The sequence below is a fragment of the Equus asinus genome, chromosome 15 (assembly GCF_041296235.1).
Source record: "Equus asinus isolate D_3611 breed Donkey chromosome 15, EquAss-T2T_v2, whole genome shotgun sequence".
Lineage (NCBI taxonomy): Eukaryota > Metazoa > Chordata > Mammalia > Perissodactyla > Equidae > Equus > Equus asinus.
Window position 1 is genome coordinate 13,572,656 of NC_091804.1, and position 22,706 is coordinate 13,595,361.

Genomic DNA, 22,706 nt, shown 5'->3' on the forward strand with positions numbered 1-22,706 from the left:
AAGCCAATTAGTGGCACAGCAGCAGCCTGGACAGAGGATTTGTGGCTTGCAGCACCATGCCATCATGCGGTCTCCAGATCCCCAGCCCAGGCCCCAGGTCCAGGGCAGGGCATCCTTCCTGTGGACGAGGCCATATGGTATGCTGCCACGACCAAAACACTAAGAAGAGATGTGCTCTGCTTCATTGATTACAGTGGTTCTCAGCACTTCACGAACAGCTATTCGAATACATTATTCCAACCTGATATTGAAACGCTTCTGAAAAATTATGTGGAGGATCCAAAGGTAAACTATATTTATAAGCAACTAGAGAGGCTGGGATCCTGTCATAAAAAGCAATGTAGAGAAAATGTGCGCCTAGGACTTTATTCAGTGCTGAACAAAGGCTAGATCCACTTAGAAAATGGAAATGAATCCACTTGGGAGATGTCAAGATTCTCTGGAAAGGAGACAAGTTCGCATACTTTAACCTCTCACAAGAGGGGTCTATCTTAGCTCACAATTGAGAACAGAAGTGGGAATGCATCTGCCTTGTGAAGACCACCCCAAAATCTTACGGACCAATTTAATCACAGCATCTCACGCAGGGTTTTCCACACCTAAATCTTTAAGGCCAATGGTTCAAATGCAGAGCTCCTTTGCTTACAGTCATGCTCTGCATGATGAGGTTTTGGTCAACGACAGACCGCATATACGACGGTGGTCCCATAAAATCAGTACCATACAGTCCAGGGGTGTAGTAGGCTATACCACCTAGGTCTGTGTACGTACACTCTGTGATGTTCGCACGACGACGAAATCGCCTAATGAGGCATTTCTCAGAATTGCTTCAAGGATGAGAAAAGTCTCTAGCAAATAGAATATAATTTTAAATAGTATGTTCAGAAAAGGGCATTTTGGTTGTATATTCCTTAGGGTCAGTTCACTTGTTTTGAAGAAAAGGGACAGACACCAATTTAATTTTTTAAAACAATTTTACTTTTTATTCATAAAACAGTTTCACTTCCACTACATACTACTTTCACCCCCTTGGCATGTACAACTATTTACATAGTTTAAATGAAACAAATGAGAAGACAGGCCAATGGAAACAAGAGCTCTCCTGGTGATTATCACAGTGTTAGGCTTTCTCACTTGACTGAAGAAAGGTATTGTGGGGGTCTGTCAAATCCACATCCTCAGTCACCGGATCAGATGCTTTACGGTCAAATGTATGGTTTTACTGGTTTTTGTTTAATTAAAGAATGAAGATTTTTGATGAATAACTGTAATGGCAATTATAAGGTAACACACGGTAATATTATGGGACATAATAAAGCTTATTTGAATGTGATTAAACTGAAGCCCAGGACTGAGTAGTTCTTGACAAAAGCAATAATTTGACCCACTTGAGTCCCTTCTGTTAAGCTACACGTTGACATAAGTTTGTTCGTTGTCTTGTTAAATATAGAAACAAAATTACATGAGTTCCTCAGACTTCTAAGAATTTAATCATATCATTAAATTGTAATACCAATGATATATATGGTTAGACTTCTGTCCTGAGTAATTATCTGAAGTAACTTCATTCTGTACTAAGGGAAGGCTTTAAACTATTTAACAGAAATCAGCTTAATTTTGATATTTTACTTGCTCCAACGTGTTTCAATTCATTAGTGTTTCAATAACAAGGAATGAACTCTTTCGTTTTGACAAATCAAGAATGGAAATTTCCTCATAAGAGAAAAGAAGAAATGAAAATGATTTCCATATTCAAGTCATAGCATGATGAAAAGAGAACCCGTGGCTCTTAGGAAAGCCACTTGTTACCTCAAAAGGAGGGCCACTCACTCGAATTTTGTATTATTACAGTGGGGCCTGACAAGAAGGAATTGAAGCAAATTGGGAATGGCGACACTGTGACCCGAGGCCATTCTTTTGGGCACAGAGGTTTCCTTCCCTTCTGTGCTCTGCCCTCACCAAGCTCTTTTTGAAATCAAAGGCCACTGATATGCACAATAATTCAAGCTAAAACCCAAACATGACACCAAAAGCAAATTAACAGTGATCCTCTTGTTGTCCCCAAGATATTTCTTGAGATACCTCATTGAGAGAGAAGCTATATTCTCCACAAATCAAAATACAGAGAGTTTCTATGATTCTTTTTTATAAAATCAAATACATTTTCCTACTTCTTTAATATTAAAATAAATGAACAAAAAAGCTGTAGCACTCCTCTCTCCCTAAACGTTTGCTCCTTTGCGTTTAGCAATTTACATGCATATCTGGATGGCAGTTACTGTCCAGTGGCAAAGAAAAGAAAAATCACACTGACTGTTCTCAGATATTTGTTGTTTACAGACATTAACAAAAACCCAAAAACCCAACACCAATCTACCAAATCTACCTATCTACCAAAAAATCATTTGAAAGCATGTGGAGGTGACTTAGAAGCCATGACACTGAAAAAGTTGGGGAGTTCAAAGTTATAACATTAATCGAATTGGATCCACATTTCTTCACGCATCAGAGCTCCAGGGACGTGAGTACCATTTAATTTGGGTTATTAAGTAAGTGGCTGAAGAACTTATTCTTTTTGACTAAGAATATTGACAGGGTCTCAGATTTTCAGATACTGAATTATTAAGAATTTCAAAACACATACCACTTCCAGCAGTAGAGAAGTCTTCATTTCCCACCTAATAAGCAACAAAAAAACCTGGCAGCCATTTTTCCCTTTTACGTCCAAATATCCAAGGCATCACACAACCACTCAAGTAACAAGAGATCCAGGGGTGTTTCAGACATGTGGGAGGAAAATGCTTATGTCAAAATTCCTCGAACACATGCCACAGTGTGGAAGCGGAGAGCTGTTCCCTCCGTTAATCCTTTTAAAATCCCATGTACATGACGGCGGTGAGAAAGACCCTATCAATCTACAGTCAAAGACGCTATTTTCTCTCTTAGATCACAGTAATTATTACTTCCACAAAAAAGCCAAACTCGAAAGCCAAGACTTTTCTTGAAAGAAAGTCATTAAAAGTACAAGCATTGGCTCTAACCACCAGGCCCAGGTTAACTAATGAAATAAAAACTTTCTTTGGCGCCTCCAGTTCAAACATCTCCTTCGAGTTCTGGGGCGGGCAGCAGCTATTGTTCTGCAATGACTGTCTTTTTTATTCTGGACTCTTTTCCAGAGAGTTTATATTTCTTGGCCTATTACCTGGGTTACAATTTGTCCTCTCTATTTAAACTGTTCCAAAACTTGTTTGTTTAAGAAGATTCGATGACACACTGTGGTCCTGTCTTCAGTGAAGAGCACATCTAGGATACTCGTCACTCCAAGAGTGGGGGCCATGATGATGGACCAGGGAAATCGATGTTCTACCACTTTCTCAGGAGTTTTCCATTCTGTGCAGTCTACCCCTACTGGATGAGCACTGTGGTTAGTATTCTGTTGGGGTTCCTCTTCTCCTACTGAATCCTTTGATTGGAACCAGCTTGGGGCAGGAAAAAGCTAGGAGGAAAGAGGAATGGACATCAGTGGACAGGGCCATGATCCTGGAGGGGGTGGTGAGGCTAGGACCACAGAAAGAGGAGAGGTTTCCAGGCAGTTTGGAAAATCAAAGGAATAGCTTCTACCTCCATGGCCAGGCATGGTGACCAAGACTGAACTTCATGACCCAAAATGGCACCATGAAACACGGCTGCCTCTTACTGACTCTTACCTTACACTATGAGTGGGGAAAGGAGACTTGGGGGAGGACAAAGTGAGCTGAGAGAAACCACTGATTAGTTCTAAGCATGAACCTATCCTCTATCTGTTTCCATATTTTTTTAATTTCATCGGGCTATTTCTGGGTTATGTTTCTGCTAACTCCAACACTTTTGGGAATAGACTTGATTTTCCTTGTTACTAGGGAGGTACTACTTCAATGGACCACCCAATGTTAGGCAGAAAAAAAGATATATTTGATGGGTGGCCTTTGAATATGAGTTTTCCCCTATTTTAGGATGAAACTAGGTTAAGAAAATCTTTAGTAGGTGTCCATCCAAAATAAGTCATTGCTGTGATTCACTATGTGACATTTCAGCAAGCTCACTGGAGACATTAGTGGGTGATACTGCAAATGGAAGGCTCCTGTTCTGAAATTTAAACTGCCTGTGAAGCCTTCAAATGGGAAACTGGAAACTCTGGCCACTGAGTTCCCCTTGGGTTCTGGTCTGTTCCGAACCTAACCAAAATCTTAGAGGTGGGGGCAAGGTCAGGGCTATGCCTGAGCTGCAAGCAAGAACAAGCCTCTTCCATGTCTTCCCCTAATACTGGGCTGAATTATATATAAATGTCATGCAATTCTTAGGGTAATTAACAGCTCCTGGGTGCCATGGCTGCCATTCTTAAGAACCTGGGGACACAGTGACTCCTACAGTGGTTCTTTACAAGTTTGAGGGAGCATGATGGTGTGCGTGTCCATGTGTGGGCCCCAGCTAATGAGCTGGAGGCTGGCCATCATAGCCAGGCTGGAGGAAATAAACACGAGAGAGCCTCCAATCAGTCCAGTTGTTCTTAAACTGGAGCGTGTTTCTGGAATCACCCACAGTTTCTCATTCTGTAGGTCTTGGGGCGGTGCTCAAGATCTGCCTTTCTAACATGTTTTCAGACAATGACGCTGGGGCCAGGACCAGATGGTGAGAACCACTAGCCTGTTCCTTCACTGCTGTCCTCCTCAGGCTGAGGAGCAGGGTCATAAATTGTACCCCCAGAAGTGAACAGCAGCACCGGGACACCATCTCTATGAAGTCATCGCATGGTCTGTATGGTGGTGTGTCAAGGAGACACATGAATGGTTTCTTCATTCAGTTTTTTCAGGAATGGTGCCATCCCTGACAAGGTGAATGGCTGTTTATCACTAACATAATTTTCTGAAGACAGTTTAAAATATGATGAGAAAGGAGCAATGTTGTTAGAACAGGCATATAGGCTCCTGGAAGTGACTGCTTTGAAAGCTAACCCTAATGTGGATATATAATTTCTATTTAAAACAATCATCCTAATTCCTTTAAAATCACAGCATCCATGCACACCGCTCATTTTTCACAGGTTTGGCCACTAGCTCTTCGACTATAACTTTGAGATTCCCCTTAGTAAGTCAACGGCCTCTTTCGTTTCTTTCTTTTCTCGGCTGGGCTGCCCTGAACTGTAGATAATCTTCCAGTGTTTGTGGCCGAGCCGGTCTGCTGTGCCTGCCCTGGCTTACTTTTCATAAGATGTCTGGAGGAGAGATTTTCCAAAACATGCAACTCTTCATTAGATGTGGTTTTTGCCAGATCTTGTTTCAGAAGTAACCCTGGATCTGACAGCTCTAAAGTTGGCAAGACGCTGACAGCTTTGCCTCTTTCCATGATGATTTCTCTCGAGACTAATTGATCACTTCCAAGAGAAACTCTCTTGTGGTGGTCGAAGTCTTCCACAGAGCCGCAGTTCCTGCGTTTCTGTCGTGTTCCGGCCCCTTGTGGACTTTGTCTTGGACCTGGTGATGCTGACTCACAGCTACAGGCAGGGCTCCTGCTTAGAAGCCCTGTCTCTAACCGCTCCCCAGGATGAGGTTTTTGCTGGCTGCTAGTGTCTTCTGGCTGGGTCTGATGAACATTTTCCAGCTTTTGAACAGGAAGACCCCAGTGGCTCTCAGCTGCCTTTATGTAATCCTTTGCTTGTCCCATGGACTTGGATGGGGGACTGGATGAAGGCTGACTGTCACCCCTCCTCCTTGCTATCTCTGCAATCACTGAGTCACTAGATGTTCCCACAACGTCCCTGCTGCTCTGTGATTTGCTCATGATGCTTTTTGTTTCAGTTCTTTTCACGCTAAAACAAAGAGAGATTTTTTTGTTTTGACATGGTTTCTTCCAAATTCCCTTTGCTACATTTCCTCTACCTGAAAAAGGAGAGCGTGCTACCCTCCCTTCTTCCTACCCCTCTGGCAAATCTAGAAAAATCCCCAAGTGTATGTTTAAATGCAGACTGGCTCAAGTAATAGCTTTCACATTTTCTAATACACTAGGATACACTTTGTTTATTGATCACTGGGTTATCAAAGATAATGATGATGGAGTTCATATTTTAACTAAGGCAGATAGGTACTTCAGATGTTAAGGGTCCATATTGCCTACCTTTGATATATTGATTTTTTTCCCAGAAGTAAATGCTCAAATACATCCAAAGCACATGCTGTGTGTGTGTGTACAAGAACATGCTTAGGGGCCGGCCCCGTGGCTGAGTGGTTAAGTTCACACGCTCCACTTCAGCGGCCCAGGGTTTCGCTGGTTCAGATCCTGGGTGGGGACACGGCACCGCTCATCAAGCCATACTGAGGCAGTGTCCCACATGCCACAACCAGAAGGACCCACAACTAAAATATACAACTATGTACTGTGGGGCTTTGGGGAGAAAAAGAAAAAAAAAAAAGAAGATTGGCAACAGATGTTAGCTCAGGTGCCAATCTTAAAAAAAAAAAGAACACGCTTATACACACACACACACACACACACACACACACACAAACCCCTTTTCTACAGCACATACAACAGACAATGCAAACTTCACTCTGATTATAAAATTCACTTTGAGGGGCAGGATAGAAGTTGCATAATGCGAATTTAGAGACTAGACTTTGACTTCAGCGTATACTTATAAGGCTTGTGATTGGCAAGAAATTTCTTAAACCACCAAACTCAAAACACTGAAGCTGAAATATTTATTTTGGCTGAGCGTTAGTCTGGAAACAAATATATATATATTCATGTTCTTACTCTTGCTATGAGGGGCATGAGGATTATCGTAATTATATTAGGGTCAGAACAAGCATCTTAGGAAAAGAACATATTTTTTCAGATCTGTCGGTAGTCACTCTGAAAGCTGTATAAACCACACCACCAACAGGTGCTTTTCATCTTCAAAGCGCTTGTAATTAATTACTCCTTGCAACACACCTGTGAAGCAAGGACTCGCTCCCCATTGTCCAGAAAGCAAGAGAAAGCAAGTCAGGAAGGTGGAAGAGCAAGTATGCGTCTTAGTGCAGGGGCAGTGCCGGGGGGCAGGGAGGGGGGTGATTAGGTTCCTTGCACTCTTGTTGAATTCTAGACTTCATGTTATGGGTCCATACAGACAGACAGTCAAAAATGAAAAGAAGGAAACACACTGGACCTACATTTCTTTCAGAGCATTTCTCTTGAGCTTTGCGCCGGGAGGAAGTGGACTCTCCGCACACTCAGCAAAATAGTCAGACGCTCCATGGAGAGCTCTTTCCGTCTACTCCAAAAGATAACAGGGGTTCAACCAGAAATCGACTAGCTGAGCATGAGAAAACACAGTTATACTCTGAATGCCAGAGTGAACAGATTTATTTTTGTGAAGACTAGATGAAGTTGCTTAGTATTAGGCTATTTTAATTTTTTCAAATCAAGAAGTTTTTGGTAAATTGTCACTTCTCTTATATTCCTTGCCCAACACTTCATACATCATATGCGCCACAAACATACAAGACTGTAATGGAAAGGATGTTGGTTCCAAACCATCTGGGAACTCTTGGCCAATATCTGGTATCTCTGTGGCCCAAACTGTGACGAAGCCCAGAATCGCAGTGCCAGGCAGCAGAATGTCTGTGAGCTTTGATCTTCCAGAAGGACCGGGTGGTGCAGTGGTCTGTACCCTGATTATCCTAAGCATTCCCCACATTTTGTCTATTTACAAAAACACAGAATATGGCCTCTGAATACTCAAGACTGAATCAAGAGTTAAAGCTTTTAATACTGATACTTTGAAAACTGGAGTTTGTGATTCTTGGCTACTAAAAAAAAAGTCTTTTTCTTAAACTAAGAGCATTACTATGGTTTTATGTAATTCATAGATTATCTATCTATCCTTATATGTTCCCATGGAAGCTTCATAAGGAAGTAATTATAAAATGTAAAAACCACCCAACCTTTGCCAACACTGACCCATTTCGTACTTTTGGAATCGTTTCCTTTTCGTTAGCAAGTAGATAATCCAGACAAGGTGTTAATTTCTCTCATTTCCTGGACACTGAGTACCCTTTTCCATCAAATTCCATAGTGTAATGTTGCTCATACAAGGAACAGCTTTAGTAAACTATCAGTAGGTCCTTGCTTCAGACTTACACTGGAATTAGCAATGACAGCCCCAGAGAGCCCGGCAGACGGAAGCCATCAGTATGATGCCTGGTGTCCCACGGGATGACGTGAGCTTTGTCCAATTACTGCCCTGTACCACTTAGTACCAGCCTTTAGCTCTCGCTAACCCTGACTGTGGTTTCACACCTGGACCAACGTCATTCAAAGTCATATCCAGTTATAACCCAAGTCAGTTTTAAGAATTAGTGAACAGAATAGTATAGATTTTATTGGATTATACTGCATTTTGAGGCCTCTCCATTCTTTCCCCCAAGACTCACTAGTTGATCAAAAAGAGCTACATTTTAAAGGTTAAATGAGAGAGAGATTGAGATTTATGTGTGAAACACTTCTAAACATGCCCTGTAAGTACAGTAGATTTTCCCCTTACAACCACACCCTGTAAGTGCTATATTTTCAGAGCTGAACAATTAACATAAGGAGCATGAGTCAGGCTTTGAACAACTCTGTGGGAACCAGAAAGCCTTTTGCTATTAGGAATGATGTAAATTCCCCAAGGCTGGAAGAAGTCCACAATGGAAGGCAGACAAGGTCATAAATAACAACAATGGATACTGTGGAGACCACATAAAGTATGATGCCGCAATAGTGACACCCTTCAAATCTCACGTTAGATTCAATCACTGCCTTTATTTATTTATTTTTAAAACTTCGTTTAAAGGGCACTATGCCTTTCCTATGGGAACTTCAAGAACTTCTTTAAGAAATAGGACAATTGACTCTCATCCTAAATTCCTCTGCTAACAAACAATGGGGGAAAATGTCCTTGGATAAAAAAGGACAATAGAAAAAGTGATGGAGTGACAGAAGGAAATGTCCAGTTCAAAAAGTGCAAAACCTGTGACTTCATTTTCAAAAAAAAAAGAAAAGAAGAAAAGAAAAAGGCAAGGCGGAGTCTCCTGCTTACAAATTAAAGCCACATTTGGCAATTTGCTGCAGGAGGCATATTTACATTTGTATGAAGACTGGGTGGGCAGGGAAAAAAAAAGATTAGCCTCCTTCTTCAGCCCTTGAACTGTCAGATCTCATTAGAAATCTCTCATTCTTACTTTTCTAGGGTCAATTCACTCCCCTTTGTCACTAAATCGCAGCCTCCGGTGCCCTCCAAACAAGTATTCCAGAGGAAGCAGCTATCACCTGGGAATAGAACTTCCCAAGGGAGTTGTCCTGATTACTAATGGCTTCTCACATCTGGCACCAAAATGCAAACCGTGGCTTATCCAGAGGCAAAACTCCAAGGTGCAACAGCGTGTGCTGAGAAGGTTACCTAGATGACACCTCTTTTTAGACTCTGTGCTGAATAATGACCCTGACATCTTCTGCAAAGAATACCAACGTATTCAAAAAGGCTACCAGTTGGCCACCCAAAGTCCAGAGTGAGCACCCCATGGGGACTCAGGTATTTAAGAAATAGGCTAACCAAGAGGATCTCTTTGGGCCTTCCTCTACAGTTCTTCACAACCTTAAAGCTAGCTCTGAATCTGGCCAAGGGATAAAATTCTGCAAATGTCATTCCCTGGTCACCTGTCCTGTCCCCTTGGCCCTCCACCCCCCATTTATTTTTTTATTTTTGGTAATACTTTGAGGATTTTAGTTTTAAATCTTTCCACTGGTGAAGAGTGTCTACATATAGTTCCAGGACAAAACCAAACAGAAGTAGGACAAGACCACTGGCCTGAGAAGAAGTCTAATGTAGGGAGACCCTCCTTGGGAGCTTGAGCAGCCCAGGCAGGTTCCCAGAGCAAGGGATCAGGCCTTGTCTCCCTCCCTGGGGATGCTCTGGCCACCAGCGGATGTACCCTGAGGTCAAGGACAGCCGAAGCACACATGCTCCTGTACATGTCCAAGGGGAAGGTTAAACAGGTTAAGTATCTGCGTATGATGATGGATAACATTACCCCAGTGCTATCTGGTCTGACCTGGGAAACACATTTTAAATTCTAGATAGAAATGACTGCAAAGAGAGTACCCACCAGAACGAGGTAGGCAACCATGACACAATTCCTGCCTCTAATCAGAGAATGGGCTGGAATGAAATGCAGTTACAAATACTGGTTGATGTTCAAGTTACAAAGGCAAGTTGAAACTGTGGATAAATGAAGGCATTCACTGCACAGTGACTTACTCAATACTACTTTTGAACAGAACACTGTTGGATTAATGAGGGATGGGAAGAGTAGTTAGCCTAAAAAGACATAAAAAATACCTGCTCTTGAGTTTATCACCTCTTTCAGGAGTGCGTAAAACACAGCTGAGGCTCTCAAAGGCTAGGGGGAAGACTGGCTGTACCAGAGGTACCAAGGGAGCTTTCCAAAAATATACATTCCCAGGACCCATCTCTGGAAGTTCTGATTCACAAGATCTAGGGTAGGGCTAGGAGAGCTATTTTAGGTTCCCAGGTGATTCAAAAACTGCTGATATACAGGAAACAACACTCAACAGAGCAGAGCAACAGATAAACAAGTATAAACTGCTACACTGAGGCAGCGTTTGGCAATGTGTGGTCCGGCTATCCCAGGCATCAAAATCACCTGGGGAGCTTGTTCCAAAATGTTCTGAATTCTACCCCAGAATCTACTGTGTTTGGATCTCTAGGGGGTGGCGTCAAGGTATATGCATTTTAGGCAAGCTTCCCAGCAGAGTTAATGAACTTCTGCACTAAAGGGCGTGGAACTGGTAACTGAGCAGAAGCTAGCAGAATCATCTAATCAGGCAACACTGAATTCTGTATGTAGCATTGTTTGAGGCCCTTGTGGAAAAAGATGTGGACGCACAGAAAACATCCTTGCTCTCATGGAGCCTCCATCTCACAGGGAAGATAAGAAACAAACAAAGATATAATGCTTCAGGTGGTGATGTTATAAGGGGAAATAAACCTCCAAAGGGTCATGGGGGTGCTGTTTTAGATATGGTGGTCAGGGAAGGCTATGGTAGGCAAGATGAGCTTTGCCCAGAGACCCAAGTGGACGATGAGCCACGTGAGCATATGAGGAAGCGCATTTCAGGCAGGGAGAAGCATGAACACAGAGGCTTTGAGGATAGAGTATGTCTGGAGGAGCGGGGAGAAACAAAAAAGCAAACCAGGGGAAGGGGTCAGGGAGCAGGTAGGAGGGATGTGTCTGTGTGTGTACTGGTGATGGTGGGGGGGGCAAGTCATGTATGGCTTTTATAAGGATGGCACATTTTATTCTAAGAAGAATGATGTGCTGTTAAAAGGTTCCACGAAGAAAAGTGACTTGGCATTTTAAAAGGATCATCCGGGGTGGAGTATAGGGACAAGGAGGAAGAGGAGAGACCAGTGATGAGGCTACTGCAAAGGTCCACTCAGAGAAGACAGGTTTTGGAGGAGGCCAGTGGTGGTGAGAAGTGGTTGGATTGGAAATACAATTTGAAGGGAGACCCAACAGAATGTGCTATGGATTGCATATAGCTGGTGAGAGGAAGAGAAAAGTCAAGGATGACTCCAAGATTTGTGGTTTAAATAACAGGATGAAGAAAGTTAGCCTTTACCAATACAGGAAATACCGGGGGAGGAACGGGCTTGGGGAAGTGCAACCAAGACATCAGTTTTAGGTGTGTCAACTTTAACAGTCCTCCTGAGTATCTAAATGGAGATGTGAGCAGGCAGTTAAGATACAGGGTGCAGGAGGAGGCAGGTCTAGGCTGCACACACAAAGGTGGGAAATGCACGGAGACGGCACTCAGAGGCATCAGTCAGGAGGAGCTCCACTAGGGAGTGAGTATGGATGAAAAAGAAGAAGTCGACAAGATCAGGAGGATTCAGAAAAGGAGCCTATGAGGGAATGGTCCGTGAGGAAAGAGACAAATCAGGATAACATGACGTCCCTGGAGGCAAGAGAAGAAAGTGCTTCATTGAAAGTGACAACCGTGTCAAATGCAGCTGAGTGGTTAGGGGTGAAAACTGACCAGCAGAAAGAAGGTGACTTGACAAAAGCTGTTTTTAGTGAAGTGCTGGGACCCAAGCCTACCTGGGATGGGTTTAAGAGGGAAGTGGAGACACAGTAGAGACCAGAACTCTCCAGTAGAAATGTAACATGAGCCATATATGTGACTTGGAATTTTCTACAGACTCATTAAAAAAAGTAAAGGAAACTTGTAACATTAAATTTCAATAATACATATTATTTAACACAATATATACAATGTTATTATAACACGTAATCAATATAAAAATACTGAGATATTTTTATACTAAGTCTTTAAAATCTGGTGTGCATTTTATACTACCAGCATGTCATTTCTGACTCCCCACATCTTAAATGCTCAAAAGCCAAATGTGGCCAGTGGCTTCAGTGTTGGCCAGCATAGGTGTGGACAACACTTCTGAAGAGTTTTGCTGTAAGGGGGAGCAGAGAAATGGGGTGGTAGCTGGATTGAAGGAGGTGGTTAATGGAGGGTAAGTCCGTTAATGACTCTAGAATAGGCATATTTGGAGGGATATGATCAGCTACCGTGTGCCGAACTCCGACTGGGGGTCAGGCAATGTTTCAGAGGCTTTGCATGTACTCACCATGTCACCCTTGAAAGAGCGTGGTGAGGCACATAATGTTGTTACTACCATACCTCAGGGACCTGATTCAACATGGACCAACAGCATAGATGGCAATGCCACTACTCATCTGACAGTTTCTGTTGAGCAAATCTTGCTGCCAGCTCTCAAGCAGCTGGCTGCAGGCCCTGGGACATCAATACTTGTCTACGTTGGAATTGAGGGGGGCAAGTCCTAGGGGCCATATCAGGCTACTGGTCACCCCAACAGCCCTGTGAGTACACCACAATCATGGCTCACCCCAACCACACTGCCTGCCCACAGTGTGGTGCTCCTGACACCTCTCACAACCACAGTTGGAAGGGTATGACAGGAACTATCCCACCAAACTCTAGTTTCTAGGACTACAGAACATCCTGCCTGATACAAAGGCAATAAAAGGAGAAGGGAGAAAGAAAGATCCTCAATGCTATTAAGATTTTCTCATAGTTGTACTTAATTTAGTAATGTGGTACTCTCAGTCTTTATCTTTTGAGAGTTGGATTTATTTTCTCATGGTGAAGGATATTTCTTCTGATTCTGTTTTGTTCATTCCCAAATGAAAATAATAACTCAATCAGAATATTTTAAAAGTAGGTAATTCGGAGTAAAATTTTAGAATACACAGTCTTGGGTCACATTCAAAATGTTACTGCATCTGAATTCCTCATGGTCACATCTGCTGAGAATGATATACCCAAAGGATCAATCAGGGTGACACTCCTGGGATGAGAGGTGGAGCACAGGGGCTGGGGGTGGAGACCACGGTCTGCACTCATGGGTGTGTGTCCCAGAGCCAGTTTCTCAATCCCCGATGGTTGGTTTCTCATCTACCTTTCAGGATTGTTTGGGAAATTTAAATGCAGTGAGGTGTAAGAAGCACACTTTGGAAACTGGAAACCGTTGAACACATTTTCTTGACATTCTTGTAAAAGAAAACCTGGTGCCTACACAATCCATATGGGGTTTGTAAGAAAGCAAAGGACACCCTGCATTTGTAGAGAACTTACATGATTAAAACTCTTTTCCCCACATCTCATCAGAGCCTTGCTGAATATTTGGCAGGCAGGTATTGTCCCTATTTTACAGATGAGAAGAATGAGACCCAAGAGACTAAGTGTCTAAGGCCACACATTAAGTTAGGGGCAGAACTGAGTGGAGAAGGCCAGCCCCTGTGCACTGTTCTCTCCACTGTGCCCAGGGGGTCATGTGCCATCATGGTCAGAGATGGAGTTGTAGAAAGAGTACAGGACACTGAGTTGCCCCTTCTGGGTCACTCCCTCACTGTGAGATCTGGACAAGCCATTTATCTTCTCTGAACATCAGTTCCTCATTTATAAAAAAGGGATGATAATATCATCTCTACAGTAGGCACTCATTCATTTCCTTGAAACAAGACTCAGATTTTTCTTCTGAGGAATCAGGTTCTCACTGTCCATCCAGCATTCATGTATTTCAGGAGGCCTTGTCTCCATGTCTGACTCCAGAAGTGGGCCTGTGACCCAGTCCAGGCAAATCAGAGTATGTAATTCATGAGCCTCAAACAGATGCAAGAGCTAACAGGCAGCCTGGGAAGAGGGCTGCTCTCTTTTCCCATGGACCTGGAGCTGCCAGGACCAAGCACCACTTATAGGCTGAGAATGAAGCCAAACAGTGGAAAGCAGAGCCAAAAGATGGTGAGAAACAGTCTTGAAGAAATTCCTTGTGTTTCTGATCAACAAGCCATACCTAAAGTCTAGGTTTTTCATGCATGTGAGCCAAAAACTTTCCTTTCTTGCTAAGTCATTTTGAGTTGGCCTTCCTGTCCCCTGAAAACTAAAAGGTTCAAGACTGATACAATCTCTTCTCAGGTTTGTTGCACTCAACAAGTTATTGTATGTGACAGCCCTCTGCAAACAATAAAAGCCTTTTTCAAACAATAAAAACAGAGTAAAATAATACATTATCGGCTTATTGGAGGGGCAAATAATAATATTAAAGTATGAAACTGGAACTCCTTTCAATTCTTTATGACTTTTTAATAAGGCAAAAACAAAAGTTATTCTTGAAATTTAGTGTGATACCTAATGATTTTCAGGAGCATCAGCATTCTGAAATGCGACATGCTGCAAAAGTTACTTACAGCCCAAGTAGAGCATGCAATACAACAACCACCACAATCTTAGACCATGATGCAACACGACCATGCAGAAGCCACACGTCTTAAAATGAGGAAGAGGTCTCTCTTTCCTAAATTTCACTTCTAATATTTTCTTAAATTATTTGATACTTAATAAGTTAAGGAAGTAAAAAGGGCAAAAGAGGTGGGATAAAGTAGTAATGAACAATTAAAAGAAAGCATAGAAATATACACGTGCATTGACTCAAAGGAATTAAAATGAACAGGAAGGTGAGTTACCACTCATGAATTCCACTGTGGACTGAAGTTGTTTTCTCTAAAGATGATAACAATGGAGGATACTTGTACCGAGGCACCATAGACAAAGCACTTGCTATAGGGACTAGCACTGGGTAAATGAGTCTTCATGAGATGCTCTCGAGGTGGACAGGACCATCCCCATTTCAGAGATGAGGAAACTGATGCCCTAGCCCTATGAGGCTAAGTCATCTGCCCAATTCCCACAGTGAAGGGCAAGTCTTTTGCTTCACTCAGGTTCTCTGGCCCTGAGTCCTTCTCCACCATTTCTCCACCTTCCCAAGAAAGGATGGGTCTCTAAGGGGAAGTGGAGCACAGCCTTGCTATTGATGCTGCCGCTGGGGTTAGTAGCAAATACTCTAGCTTGGTTTTTTTTTAAATAATTCTTTTAAAGTTTTCTTTTCTTCTGAATTGATGACTATGAAACTGTCTTGTGCAGATCTTGGGAAGTACCAATAAATAGTTGCAAAGAATGTTAACCTGAAGATGAAATCAGTGAAAAAAATCAAGGAAGTTATTTTGTAGGAAGTACACATTTCACAGGGATTTTCCAGTTTATATTCACCTACCCTCGAGAAACTAAAAATAAATCCTGAACAACCTTAGGCCTCACAGTCAAGTCCCTGGTGCCATACAAGTATGACAAAACTTGGATACTTTAAAGAATTTGTAGGTTTGGGACCAGTGCTTCTTAACGATGTGGGGGCTCACTGACCACCCTGAGAATTGAGTGAAAGCTATTTTATTTTGACGAGAAAAACACAAAAATACATACTTTTTTTTTTTAATTTCAGGGAATTCAGGAATCATAGGTTAATAATGCATAATTTAAAAGTATAAGGGAAACACCTGTGAAAAATAGAGAGAAACTTAATGGGAATTACCCCAGGCAGAGCTGGCCCACCTTTGGGGGTCTCCTTATTCAGGAGTCCCTTCCCCTACAGAGGCCTGCCTGTGGTTGGAAAATGCCGACACCTGCAGGAAGGATGCCAGCCCTTCATTCAGGATGCTGATCTTTTTCTAACACCTCCCATGGCTGAGCATGTGGGCCTGGACAGTATGGGAGAGGAGAGTGGTGTGTAAATAAGAAGTCCAGCCACTCAAGTAGCAGAGCTGGCGAGAAGAGGGCCCACTGTGGCCCTGGTCGCCAGTGGGAAAGAGGTGGAAGAGCCAGAGAAAGGACATCACAGATAACTGTCTTATTTCAAAACTCTGCTCAGAGCTGGCCCTCTGCCCAGGGATGCAGAAGGAATAGCTCTTCCCATTTCCCTTGAACACAGACAGCAAGACCCTCTCTTTCCAAGACTCCGATCTCATGACAGTAACAGCTTCTGTGGACTAGTCTGGGAACCTCACTCCATTTATGACGTTGTTTCCTTGGGAAAATGAGAGCTGAACTCTAAATCATCTGTTTACTAATGAACTTTCCAAACATAATCTACCCGCACATCGAGCTCTGTCTGTGCTATCACTGTGGGTGTTCTAATGATCATGCGTGCTTTTAGAAATCCGGGCCTGAGAAATCTGCTGTCCTCCAACGTCTATGTACCTTAGAAAGGGATGGGGTCCCTCCTCCAAAGCCACATCTCATTGTGAGTCTACTGCAGCTACTGGAAATGAAAGGCATTTTAGCTGAGTGTTCTCTACTCTTCTTCCTCTTCCTCTGGATCTTGGTTAACAGAGCTCCTACTGAAGGTCACAAGTTTATGCTCTTATTGTATCCCTTGTTCCATCACTGAACTCTGGCTAAATGGGAGTTTATCACTTAACTTTTGGCACTTCAGTTTTTATAGCTGCAAAATGAAGCTGGGCTGGCAAATGGAGACAAACAAAATGTGAGGGTGCTGAGCTTCTTGGGAGTACAACATATGCAGATGGATATTACCAGGCATTTTTCTCATTTCTAGCAAGGAGGGTAAGATGTATAGCAATCTGCTAATCTGGTGTTAACGGCATTTAAATTAACTCCTCTTCGGGGAAGAATGGAAATGATGACAATAATTAATACTGCATAAACACTTCATAATTTACAAGATTTTTTTATATTCATCATCTCACTTGATCCTTAGGGAAACTTGGGAAGGCTTGTATGGCAGGCATCACTTTTACTTCTGCTTAACAAAGTCAGGGGACTGATTCTCCAAGAAGCCAAATGACTTGTCCAAGGTCATCGAATAAGTGAGGGGAGGGGCAGTGGTCAAAGCCAGGTCTCTCTTTTTTTTTGGTGAGGAAGATTGGCCCTGAGGTAACATCTGTTGCCAATCTTCCTCTATTTTTTTGTATGTGGGACGCCGCCACAGCATGGCTTGGTGAGTGGTGTGTAGGTCTGCACCCAGGATCTGAACCTGCGAACCTTGGGCCGCTGAAGCGGAGCATGCAAACTTAACCACTAAACCACTGGACCAGCCCCAAAACCAGCTCTTTGAATTTCAAGTTTGATACCTTTTCCACTGGTTCTATTCCCCATATCATGTTTTTCCTAATTTAATCTGTCATCTAAGTGATCATCAAAGGGAGATTATAGGTCTCTGCACAAGGAAAGGTGTACTACATGAGAAAAAGCACGAAGAATTAGAGGGCCTAGATACGTCCTACTCCAACTTATCCTATCTGACTACACTAACTTCGATACATCCTACTCTAACTTATCCACCTATTCTAGTCCGACTCAGCAAAGGGCAGGTTCCTTTGGAGGGCTGGAAGGGAGGGTCATGAACCATCTCACTTACAAATACTCCTGGCTAATCATTTAGGATAAATTTATTACTAGGAAAGGAGAACAAAACCTCAGGTTACTGTAACATACAAGCAAATGATAGCTAATCTTTAAAAAAGATTATTTCACCTGAGAGAAGTTTTTTCGTATCTTCTCTATCATAGTTTAGAAAACCTATCCTAGACAGATCAAACCAATCAAGGACATCTTCATCCCCACCACGAGCATTTTCATTAATTCACCTGCCAGTCCAAATAAGGGCAAGTGGGTGATGGTGGCTGCCATAGTTCCCATCCCTATGCCAGGGAAACAGCCCATTCCATAGGCTTTGCTGAAAGTGTGACCCTAATCTGTCCCTTAACTAGCTGTTGACCACATTCTGACCCCGAGCACTGACCACAGCTACTGGAAGAGGGCAGGGCAATCAGCTTAGAGAGGCAGCAGGCAAGATGGTGGACATCAGTGAAGTCCTGCTGCTTCAGGGGCAAAAGGAGAGCCTGGTCCCTAGAGAGGCCTCCTTGTCGTGTGTGCCCCAACAGCGAGGCCTCATTAGTATAGGCAGACTGAGCACATTTATCCTTCGAACCTAAAAACCACAGTTAGCCCAATGCTGATCAATAAACAGAATAAAAAGGACCTCATATCATAAACTAAAACAAATTCCATAAAAATACCAGAAGAAAAAGTAAGTAAATATTTATCCAATTTTGAAAAATCTCAGAAAATAATTATGGAAAACATAAAATAGAGGACATGGACACCTACCACACAGCAACATCATACAATTGAAAGGTAAATGATAAACTCACTAAAAGTTACTTTCCTTACCATCTAAGAAATTTTTCTACAGTAAGGAGCTTGTGAAATACAAAAATACCAATAGGAAAATGGACACAAACACACAATTCACAAATGAATGGGGTCCCAGGTAAAATAAATACACACCAACCTCAGTTATCAAGTATGAAGTATGGAGGTGTACAGACTAGATCACTAACAGAGGCAATCTTGGGTTGGGAGCTGTGGATAATACTTACTTTCTTTGTATATATTTGGATTCTAAATTTTTTTGTACAATCAACATGTACAATTTTGGTAAGCAGTTATTAAGGAAAAAGCCAAGTTCAGAATACTGTGGGAAATGTGAAATATGGAAACAACTTCTTCCCACTCAAGGAACTCTTCCTAGTGCTACAGGAATCTCTCATTTATGGCATCCACGTAATTTACCAATAGCATTGTTCAGGAAATAGAAAAAGAGGATGAGAATAGAATCTTAAAGTCTATGATACATCATGAAAAACCTGGAAAAATCACCCACTACTCATTTAATTTTTTTGATACAACAAAGAGTTCTTTTCTTGAAAGATCTGATTTACACTTACGCAAAAGTTCCCTTATGAAAATTAAATAATTCTTCCATCAGGGTACAGAAGTTAGTGCATAGTCAAACTGTTAAGTAGTTTATTTCTTCAGTTCAAAAAATTTAAGGCCTAAAATGTTTCCTTATAATTTCTATGTATATTTCCCAAGATAAAATATAAGTTTAACCCGAATTTTTTTTAATGACAATTTTTAAATCTACAAGTTCTCTTTTGTGCAAAATTATTTTATGGTTTTTATTTAGCTATCTTTTCATCTGCTTCCTCTGATAGGAATTCAGTGTGAGAAAGAATTTTTGAGATAATCTGATACCCTCCCCCCCTTGACTGAGAGGACGGCTAAGGCCCACAGAGGTTCAGTTATGCACAGCCAAGGAATAGACAGCCAAGCTAAAAATAACCCAGGCTAGAGTAGTTTATTGCTTCTTTAGATTCATTTCTTCTCAGTTTTATACTCACAAACTAGAAGGAGAATTCTGTAACATTAAACAGTAGTTTGACTTAAGAGAAGTGCTTAAATATTGTCTCTTGTCAGGACATCCCCGTAATCCTTCTACTAAGATGAGGCTACAGCGAGGGCCTAGCACTGTGTGGCTGGGGTACGTCTGCAGAAGCTTGATGGCTATTTCCACAGCTTGGCCACAACTCAAATGAAGCCTGAGGTAGAAAACCAAAATACCTTAATGGACATATTCACTTTTAGGCAGTACTTGCACTAAATGTCATTTTTTAAATTTTCAAAACAATCTCAGACATTTACAGGTTAGGTTTAAAAGTAAGGAAGCAACCCAGAACTTTGGACTTTCCTTCTGAATGGTGGCAAGGATCCAGCTGAACATTCAGGTGCAGAATGGATACATCTTCAAGAAAAAGGGCGGCTCTACTTTAATCACATTTTTTAGGTCATCAGGATTACCTTCAGTACCCTTATCTGCCAGACTATAAGGTTCTTGAGGGCAAGAGCACTTTCTTATCTTTCTTTGTTTCCTTAATGCCTACCAGCGCTCCTGGCATAGAGCCAGCACTCAGCAAATTATGTTACAATGTGATGGTAAGAACAGATGGGATGGGTCTCCAGAGACCAGGAGTGGCTGTAACCAATGCTCCATGAGAAAGTAGCTTTGTGCTGACCCTGAATGGTCCCAGATATACACAGAGTTCTACGGTTATTTACATAACAAAGTTATTACTTTGTAAGGTAAAGTTAATACTTCGGTTATTATTGGCTATTTATTTTCATAAAGAAATAATACATAATTTTGAATTTCCCAAAGGCCCAAGGGCTTTACATCTGAGGAAGAAAACAGCCTCTACACAGGCACTTGGGCTTGTAAATATGAAAAAAAATATTGTTGGAATCAAATATAACTGAGTGCAATAAAAATTTACTTTATGCTCTACAGATTTACAGGAAAAAAGATGTGAGAGAAAAAAACCCCACAAAAATAAAACTAAAGGTAAAAATTCTTAAAGGCTTCCCAGCTCCATTTCTAGCAATAGGTCAAAAACTGAGGCTTCGAGGGCTTCAAGATTTCTTATGAGAAACTGGAGTAAGAAAAATACAGTGACTCATCTCATAATAATGCCCTTTCTTCCCAAAGTACACATCACAGTTCCCACATTCCTGGCACACGGGCACTCAGCGTGGAGCTATTGCAACACGGAGCATCTCCCCGCACCAACATCCCTCGGTGGACCCGAGACACCGCCGACAGCAGGGGAACAGACCTCTCTGATGCTGGGGGCTTTGTGGGGGGGCATGGCTGCACTTGTCCTGCACCCCAAAGGAGGGGGATTACTCCCTTTGTAACGCTGATCTGGAACAGCGGCTCTTTTGTGCAGCCACCTTTAAGACCCTGGGAGCTAAGTGCAGCCGGCTTCCTCGGGTACAGGCTGAAAGAATCCCCTGGCAGAGCCGTTCTGAATAGGCCCAGACGTCCTAACCTACTGTCATTTAGATACTGTGGATCCAAACAGAAAAAAAAAGTCCAAGGAAAGGGAGTCTGCTACTCAAGGCTAGAGCAGGAGTAGGCGACTAGGCTGTTACTCAGGTACGAGCTTTCTCCCCCATCATTCTGTGGCCATGGAAGACTGAGTTCAGTAAACAGTTAGAGGGAAATAACTGAACTTTATTGTCAAAGAACTATGTCCAGTAGAGCTCCTCAGGAAGCCGATTTCCCAGCCTCGCCCAGTCACATGTGTCTTGAGAAGAATTTCCAAGAGAAAATGAGATGGATCCTGCCCTTCAGCGAGTACGGATGTAAACTGATAAAAGAACTCACAGCTTTAAGGAAGTTCAGGAATATTCAGGAAAGCCAGGTGTCACTGGCCTTGGGCATCTGAAATATATAACAGGGAGTAAGAATGCCTACCTTGTGACGGAAGGCAATTCTGGGAGGGCAGGACTGTTTCTTGACCCTTCAAGGGCTGAGACAGGAGGAGGTTTGCACAGGTCACCCATCAATGGGGATAAAGCACCAAGGCGCTTGTGGGGGAAGGACTGTGTCACTGGCTTGATGGACAATTTGCAGGAGAGAGGATATTTTATTCTTTGCTTGACCCGGATATTTTACTGTTTCTAGGGACAACAAACTTGAGGAAATGATGGACTGTAGGCCTGTGAGGAGGGGAGGTGCAGAGGTGAGCTGGCCAAGCAGAAGGGGTGCACAGAGTGTGTGTCCAGGGATGGAGCTGTTGAGCGGCCTCAGGCTTTAGCTGATGTGTGTGTGTGTGTGTGTGGCTGGGAAAGTGTGCATGTGAAGGCATGGTCAGAGGTGGGGAAAAAGGGCAGCTGAAGAGTCAGAGACTGACCACATCTAAAGAGAATCACTCAGAATAATGAAAGCTCTTCATGATGTAAATGGCATTTTCCTTATAAGCTAACTTGGTTAACTCTGATAGTGTTATCGCTAGCTGTCTGAACATTCTGAAGATAAGAAAACTGAACTGGCTCATGTAAAAGGCTCAGACCAGTGAACTTTTCAGTATGAAAATGCTTAACATTTAGGAAGTCCTCCAGATTATAGGATTTATATGACAGCAGCTATAGAAAACTTACATCTGTATAAATACCACTGCCCCTAAGGAGGATAAAATTTCATTTGTATTGGGATGTTTTAATTCACCCTCAATAATTTAAGATATTAATATTACATATCATACAAGATCTAATTTCTTCTGTATTTCATCTGAAAGCAAGAATACTTTCTGGTACAGTTCATTGTTGTTTTCTTAAGCTACAGATTCAGTTTCTTCACAAGAATTGGTTAAGCTCTATTACATTGTAGTTGTTTGCCAACAGCATTACTAGTTTCACATTTATTAATTAACTAAGATAACTCAAGATCCTGAAAATATTTCAAAGAATAAACTTTTAATACTTCTCATCAAATTTGCTTCATTTATTTCACTGAATACGTACACTTAGCGTTCAGTGATAGAAGTAGTATGGGT

General features: G+C 42.2%; 1 protein-coding gene across 3 annotated transcripts in view; it reads right to left on the minus strand.

The window, feature by feature from the left end:
• Window positions 1-955: 955 nt before the first annotated feature.
• SLX4IP (SLX4 interacting protein) overlaps window positions 956-22,706 on the minus strand; it is a 184,598-nt gene continuing 162,847 nt past the window's right edge. For 2 of the 3 annotated variants that reach the window (XM_014827327.3, XM_070485560.1), the window contains exons 7-8: window positions 7,188-7,288; window positions 956-5,845 (exon numbers count right to left, since the gene is read on the minus strand). In XM_014827327.3, coding sequence (XP_014682813.2) covers window positions 5,122-5,845; window positions 7,188-7,288 — 825 coding nt within the window. In that variant the 3' untranslated portion in view covers window positions 956-5,121. The remainder of the gene's footprint in view (window positions 5,846-7,187; window positions 7,289-22,706) is intronic. The other variant, XM_044748688.2, reaches the window with a different exon arrangement.